The 8,297-nt window shown below is 36.3% G+C and overlaps 1 protein-coding gene across 1 annotated transcript; it reads left to right on the top strand.

Annotated features, from left to right (window-relative positions):
* The first annotated feature begins 2,556 nt into the window (after nucleotides 1-2,556).
* Nucleotides 2,557-3,636, top strand: LOC133293222 (uncharacterized). The gene has a single exon (XM_061491758.1). It carries the CDS (start codon nucleotides 2,557-2,559, stop codon nucleotides 3,634-3,636), a length of 1,080 nt encoding a protein of 359 aa, XP_061347742.1.
* The last annotated feature ends 4,661 nt before the right edge of the window (nucleotides 3,637-8,297 follow it).

Raw genomic sequence — 8,297 nt, 5'->3', positions numbered from 1 at the left:
AATTAGTCATTAAGGACCAAAGCGGTAACAGGGATACTTGCGACTTCAATCTTGAAAAGGCAGCGAAACCCTTATAATTAATCACATCAATTTTTCAAGAAATTTGATAGGCACATCCTTGACCTGAGGAAAACGGCTCTATATGCTCGAGTGCCAGAAACAAAAAAGGAACAATGCCATCACCTATCTCCAATATAGCTCCAAAGCCTCGAAATCAAGAAACTCGGCCATAGAGCCGACCTCTAAAGCCTCGAGGCCAAAATTCAGAAGCGCAGACATCAACCAAGCCATGTTTTTTTCCAAGATGATGACGAAGACAAATTTGGAGAGATCATTGTCCTGGCAAAAGGATCACACCCCAATCCAAGATAAACATGAAGACAGATTTGGAGAAATCATGGTCTTGGCAAAATAATCACACCCCAATCCGAGTAAAAATGAAGATTGATTTTGGGAGATCATAGTCCTGACAAAAAGTTTACACCCCAGTCTGAGATAAATACGGATACAAATTTGGAGAGATTGTGGTCTTAGCAAAAGGATCGCACCCTAATCCAACATTAAGATGGATTTGGAGAGATCGTGGTCCTAGCAAAAGAATCACACCCCAATATGAGATAAATACGAAGTCCAATAATAAAGCAACGACATGCGAAGCTGGGATACAATCAAAAAAGCAAACATTTGGCCTTCATAGACAAAATTAGGCGAAAGAAGCCAAGTCCAATAATAAAGACACGGTATGCTGATAACACATATTTTGTTACACTTATTTATTACTTTTGGTTGGTATTTTTATGATTTATTTGAATTAAATAAAGGTCTTTTGGGTCAAATCAGAATTCTAGATTTTAATTGGGTTTAATTGATTTTCGTCATAATTTTTCAAATTTACACTACTTTCGTATTTTGACCATATCTCACTCTACAGATGTCCGATTGACTCCGTTTTTCTTGTGTTTTTCAGCTAACAGAAAGTGCTACAATCGCTATTTCGGCTACTGAAGCCCAATTCGGACGGAAAGATGGTCGAAACCTGAGCCCATGATGACGCGTTTTTGCTAGAATTTTATTTTGATGTTTGGACTTGTAAATTAATTAGAACCCAATGTGTTTAGGGCCCAAGGCCATGATTTAATGTTTTATTTTATTTTATTCAGTTTTTATTTTATGCATGGGCCGAAGTGGTGAAACCCTAACCCATTTTGAATGTGGGTTATTTAAGAAAAATGTTAGGAAACCCTTCGGCAATCAGAATTTGGAGTTGAATAATTGTTTTTTGTTTTCTTTGAAATTCAAGATTCTGCACTCTTTCTTTTCTTCTTCTTCTTTCATTTTATTTTATTTTGAATGATGTTTAACCTCGCGATGCTAGGCTAAACACCTTTAATTAATCTAAAGTTAAAGGTTCGTTAATTTATTTCAGAGGGTGTGTTTTTTAACTTTTTAATTCAATTTCGTTTTTTCCCAATTCAGGTTAAATATCATGCGATTATAGATATTCAAACTGAATAATGCGATTGCATTCTCTAAGGGGAAACTGATCATTAGATTTAATGGTCATATTAATTTACGCGATGAACATAAGTTGAACAGATCAAAACTACTGCTATCGCATAGTTGAGATACTGTATTCAACCAAATGTTAGGCGCTAGTCTAGATAGGGTTTCCAATTGAATTTGAGGATTCCCAATTCGATTGGGGTTAATCACGAATTGATAATCATATCTTTTGTTATCCAATGACGAAATAAATTAATGAATCCTGATTCCTTAGGTTGATTGTTTTTTTAAATTCTGATTTTTAAATCCAATTTCAAATCTGTTTTATTTAAATTTCAAATCAACAAAATCCCCCTTCCCTTTTATATTTTATTTTACAAGAGCGTTTCTAATTTCTAGTAGGTTCTTTGGGAGACGATCTGAGTTGCCCTATCACTACAAAGCTGAAGCTCAGTAATTTTCCTGGGTTCGACAGCGCACGTCAAATTTGGCGCCGTTGCCGGGGAATCTGCATGTCAATAGTGTTCTTATTATTTTCCTAATCTTTCTCTATTTTTTTTGTTTCTTCTTGTTCTTTTAATTTTCGTAAAAAAAATCGTTTTCTTCAATTTTCGTTTTGATTTTTCTGTTTCTGTTTCTTTTAATTTTCGTTTTTCTGTTTCTATTTTTTTATTCTAATTAGTGAATATTAACATTAGATTAGATTTTGATTAGATTAGACTAGACTTTGTTTCCAATCATTCATAATCTTTTGATTCTGTTAAGATTTTGTTAGATATTGTTAGATTATATTATATTTTGTTAGATTTTGATTAGAAAGATTTGATTTTGTTATACTTAGTTTCCTTTTATTTTATTTTATTTTTTATTTTGGTTACTTTTGCTCTTTCTTTCCTTTTATTTATTTTTATTTTATTTTTTATTTTTTAAAAAATCGTTCAATACTGTTTATAATTTTATTTTGATTAATTTCTACTGTAGTTTAAATATAAATAATTTTTTTATAGGGTCATTTTATTTTTTCTAGTAGTATTGACATTAATTAAAAAAAACATGGATAATAGAAGTTTAAGGCAATTGGCGGCAGCAGAGGTTAACTATCAGCCTTTTTGCATTCATTATCTTGATCTTGATACTGATTTTAAACTTCAGTCTGGTCTTATCCATTTGCTTCCCAAGTTTCATGGTCTTGCAGGTGAGGATCCATATAAGAATTTGAAGGAGTTTCATGTAGTCTGCAGCGCAATGAAACCGCAGGGAGTTGATGAGGAGCAGGTTAAACTGAGAGCCTTTCCTTTTTCCCTCGATGGAGGAGCTAAGGATTGGTTGTACTACCTTCAACCTTCATCTATCGAGACTTGGAATGACATGGCCAGATTGTTTTTGGAGAAGTTTTTCCCTTCCTCAAGAGCCACTTCAATCAGAAAGGAGATAAGTGGCATAAAACAAGCAAATGGGGAGAACTTGCATGAGTACTGGGAGCGGCTTAAAAGACTTTGTGCAAGCTGTCCACATCACCAGATTTCGGAGCAATTGCTGATTGTCTACTTCTATGAGGGATTGCTACATATGGATAGGAACCTGATTGATGCTGCCAGTGGAGGAGTTCTTGTTGACAAAACACCTGATGAAGCTAAGGCGTTGATCTCAAACATGGCTGCAAATGCTCAACAGTTTGGAACGAGAGCCAATAGCAGTGCTGTGTACCAGATGCAAGCGACTCTGACCCAGCCTTCAGCAGTGGCATCAAGTACTGACAATCAGAGAATTGAAAATAGACTTGATGAACTAGCAATCATGGTGAGACAGTTGGCAGTTACCCAGACAGTCCAGACTTTTGCTCCACAGTACGACAATCCATGTGGCATATGCGATGACCCTTTTCACCCCACTGATGCTTGCCCTTCTCTGCAAGAGGGCCACATTCCTGCAGACCAGTCAGTCTCTGTAGTCTTTCCTGGGAAACCACAGTTCCAACTGCAGAATAATCCACTCTCAAACACATACAATCCTGGCTGGAAGAATCATCCCAACCTTAGATGGATCCAGAATCAGCAAAATGTTCCATATCAGCAGAAGCAGCAGTTCATCCCACGGCAGAGACAGAACTTCCAGCAAGCTCCTCCCCAATAGATGCAACAACAAAATAGTGGCAGTGGTCCTTCCTTAGAGGACTTAATGAAACAAATGGCCACCAACAATCTGAAGTTTCAACAGAGGACAGAATCCATAATCTAGAATTTACAGACACAGATTGGGCAATTGGCACATCAAAGATCTAGGCTCAACTTTTCAGTAGCTCCCTTCCATCACAGACAGTTCCAAATCCAAAGGGAAGCGGCAATGTTTGTGCTATTTTTTTGCGGTATGGCAAGATACTGGAGGAGCCAACCCAAGCTGCTGTTGAGTCATCCCAAGGAGGTGACACTAGTGCAAGGAAGCAGAACACTAATAAGTCTGATATCCACATTCCCTTTCCTTTCCCTCAAATAGCCACCCAGTCTAAAAAGCAAGCAGAAAAAGCTCAAGATAAAGAGATTCTTGACACCTTCAGAAAGGTAGAGGTAAACATCCCACTCCTGGATGCGATTCAACAAATTCCAAGATATACAAAGTTTCTGAAAGAGTTGTGCACTAACAAGAGGAGGCTGAAAGGAGATGAACGAGTTAGCGTGAGTCAGAATGTGTCAGCACTCATCCAGCCCATGCCCAAGAAGTGTCAAGATCCATGGACATTTACTATTCCTTGCATTATTGGAAATTCTATTTTTCATGATTGTATGTTAGACTCAGGAGCTTCCATTAATGTTATGCTTGAATCTGTTTATAAGTCTCTTGGTCTTGGTCCCTTGTGTGCTACTAGTATTGTTGTTCAGTTAGCCAACAAGAGTAGTGTTCATCCTTCTGGTGTAGTTGAGGATATATTAGTTAGGGTGAACAATCTGATTTTTCCTGCTTATTTTTATATCTTAGGGATGGAGGGTGATAATCCTAGTAGTACAATTATATTTGGTTGACCTTTCATGAAAACTGCTAGGACTAAGATAGATGCGCATATTGGTACTCTTTCCATGGAATTTGGTAATAGCATAATTATTTTTAATATTTTTGATGCCATGAAATTTCCTAGCGAAGAGCATTCTGTTTTCTGTATGGAAGTAATTGATGAAATGGTGAATGATATCTCTGCTGACTTAACTGCTGAATATCCAGAATTATCATCATTACTTGATTCTGATCTGTCATGTGGTTGTACCGATAGTAGTAACTGTATTGCTTGTACTGAGATAGCTTTGTGTTGTTCTGATTTTAATCATGTATTGAATGATGATTTGCACAGTGATTCTGCATTGGTGTTGAATTCTGAGTTGCCTGTTGAAATTATTGATGATTCTGTTTCTGAGAATTTGATTGCAGGCATAGATGTTAATGTGTTTTTTGCAGAACCTGCACCCACTAGACCTCTCCCATCCACTGAGCAGCCACCTAAGTTGGAACTGAAGGTTTTGCCTGACCATTTGAAGTATGCATATCTGGAGGAAATTAAGCAGTTACATGTGATAGTGGCCAAGACCCTTCTACCTGAGCAGGAGAAAAAGCTTCTGACATTGCTGAAAGAAAATAAAAAGTCAATTGGATGGACTTTACCAGATATTGTGGGAATCAGCCCTTCCATGTGCATGCACCGCATTTTGCTTGAAGAAGGTGCTAAACTAGTGAGGCAACCCCAAAGGCACCTGAACCCGCTTATCCTAGAAGTGGTGAAGAAGGAAGTCACCAAGCTTTTACAGGCCGACATCATTTATCCCATTTCAGATAGCCGGTGGGTCAGCCCGATTCAAGTGGTTCCCAAGAAGTCTAGAGTGACTGTAGTTGCAAATCAGAAAAATGAATTGGTTCCGGGAAGAGCTCAGAACAGTTTGAGAGTCTGCTTGATGTTGCTTATTCTCCTTAGGGAGTCCAGGGAGTTTTCTTCCCTCTTTTTCTTTTCTTTCTGTTATTTGCATTTTTATTTTTATTTTTCTTTCTTTCTTTTAGTTTTTGATTTTCATAGGTAGATTTTCCTTTTCTTTCTGGTAATTATTGAGTGGTACAGGAGTAGACATAGATCACAGTGTTTGATAGCATAGTCTGTTAGGCTTTGATCTCGATTCTTGGATTGCAATACCTGTTGATTGATTCTGTGTTGTTAATTGCATGATTTGGTTTACCCTTGTGAGGTTTTGAGCCTGTATACATGGCATACATCTTCTGGACATTTTATTCTTTCTTTCTTGTGTGCTTCTGCTCTTGATCTTTGTTCTCTAGAACTTGCTCTGGTTCTTTTTGAAACTGCATTTTTCACTTCCATGCATGAATATGATTGAGGCATTTATTTCTTTCTTTACCCACTTTAGCCAGATAGCCACCCCTTACATTATTATCCCTTGGTGAGCCCCTTTGAGCCTTTATATCTTTTATTTCTTAAGCCACATTACAAGCCTAAGTAAAAAAACCAATTAATTCCACACCCTGGAAATTTACTGAGCATTGGTTTCACTGTGATGTTGTGTTTAAGTGTGGGGGTTTGCCCGAGACGGACAAAATTTTAAGTGTGGGGGGTGACCATCTAATTTTTTTCTGCTATATGGTTTTACTGTATTGAAAAAAAATCAAAAAATTAAAATTAAAAATTAAAAAAATCAAAAAAAATTCCAAATCAGTATTAAATAAAGGTCTTTTGGGTCAAATCAGAATTCTAGATTTTAATTGGGTTTAATTGATTTTCGTCATAATTTTCCAGATTTACACTACTTTCGTATTTTGACTATATCTCACTCTACAGATGTCCAATTGACTCCGTTCTTTTGTGTTTTATAGCTAACAGAAAGGGCTACAATCGCTATTTCAACTACTGAAGCCCAATTCGGACGGGAAGATGGTCGAAACCTGAGCCCATGATGACGCATTTTTGCTAGAATTTTATTTTGACGTTTGGACTTTTAAATTAATTAGAACCCAATGTGTATAGGGCCCAAGGCCATGTTTTAATGTTTTATTTTATTTTATTCAGTTTTTATTTTATGTATGGGCCGAAATGGTGAAACCCTAACCCGTTTTGAATGTGGGTTAATTAAGAAAAATGTTAGGAAACCCTTCGGCAGTCAGAATTTGGAGTTGAATAATTGTTTTTTTTTGTTTTCTTTGAAATTCAAGATTCTGCACTATTTCTTTTCTTCTTCTTCTTTCATTTTATTTTATTTTGAATGATGTTTAACCTCGCGATGCTAGGCTAAACACATTTAATTAATCTAAAGTTAAAGGTTCGTTAATTTATTTCAGAGGGTATGTTTTTTAACTTTTTAATTCAATTTCGTTTTTTCCCAATTCAAGTTAAATATCATGCGATTATAGATATTTGAACTGAATAATGAGATTGCATTCTCTAAGGGGAAACTGATCATTAGATTTAATGGTCATATTAATTTACCCGAAGAACATAAGTTGAACAGATCAAAACTACTGCCATCGCATAGTTGAGATACTGTATTCAACCAAACGCTAGGCGATAGAGTAGAGAGGATTTCCAATTGAATTTGAGGATTCCTAATTCGATTGGGGTTAATCACGAATTGATATTCATATCTTTTGTTCTCCAATCACGAAATAAATTAATGAATCCTGATTCCTTAGGTTGATTGTTTTTTTAAATTCTGATTTTTAAATCCAATTTCAAATCTGTTTTATTTAAATTTCAAATCAACAAAATCCCCATTCCCTTTTATATTTTATTTTACAAGAGCGTTTCTAATTTCTAGCAGGTTGTTTGGGAGACGATATGAGTTGCCCTATCACTACAAAGCTGAAGCTCAGTAATTTGCGTGGGTTCGACAGCGCACGTCACATGCGAAGCCAAGCTCATATAATAAAGCCACCGCGAAAGAAACGAGGCTCGGATACTAAAGCATCACGACAAGGTGAGCCGAACTCGAAGAGGTAAATTTCATCAAAATGACTCTGATCAAGTAAAAATCTATGAAAGCCACGACATGCGAAGCCGGGTTAGAACAGAAGGCAAAATCCAAGCTCGAAATAAATATGAAGGAACAATATGCAAATTCTAGCTAACATAAAATTAATGAACAATTAGATTCCTTCATAAATAAGACTCTGAGTATAAGCCGAGTTCAAATAAATAAAGCAAAGAAATGTGAAGCCAGGCTGATATAAATCATGGAATCCGCATATATAAATAACACGACCTTGGCCATGTCAAAACAGAAGCCTTATGAATGAGAATTTGGGCTAATAAATGCAAGGCAAGAAAGATCTCCATGACCTTAAAACTTAGGCGAACAAGCCAAGTCAAGAATAATCAAAGGTCATGGCAAATGAAACCGAGCTTATATAAAAAAGTAACAGGGAAAGAAGCGAGCCTTGAAGTAAAAAAAACCAATACGAAAGAAGTGAAGCTTAAATAAAAATGTGAAACAAGCTAAGTTCAGAAAAAAAGCCAAGCAGACAAAAACTGTCGTTGCAAGCTTAAGATTTTGGCAGAACAAACCAAGTCAAAAACAAAAAACTGAGGCAAGAAAATGAAAAAGAGGCCAACAATGCCTCGCCAGACTCAAAGACCTCAAGCAAAAAAGAAGCCACGACAAGATAGGTTGGGTTTAATCAACGAAAGCATAATTGCCACCCTCACAGATACTATACGGCAAAATAAGTCAAGTTTCAAATTGCCAGAATATCAAAATACTAAAAGAGGTAAAGAGTCCGGAGCCGCACCCGAAACAACTTAATAAAGTATATAT

The sequence above is a fragment of the Gastrolobium bilobum genome, unplaced genomic scaffold, assembly GCF_033153095.1.
Source record: "Gastrolobium bilobum isolate Gb01-03AN ecotype WA unplaced genomic scaffold, APGP_CSIRO_Gbil_v1 utg25027, whole genome shotgun sequence".
In the NCBI taxonomy this organism is placed as follows: Eukaryota; Viridiplantae; Streptophyta; class Magnoliopsida; order Fabales; family Fabaceae; genus Gastrolobium; species Gastrolobium bilobum.
This window is presented reverse-complemented; position numbering and strand designations above follow the sequence as displayed.

Excerpts from the sequence above, each read along its gene's own strand:
- LOC133293222 (XM_061491758.1), top strand. The coding sequence starts at position 2,557 with ATGGATAATAGAAGTTTAAGGCAATTGGCGGCAGCAGAGGTTAACTAT.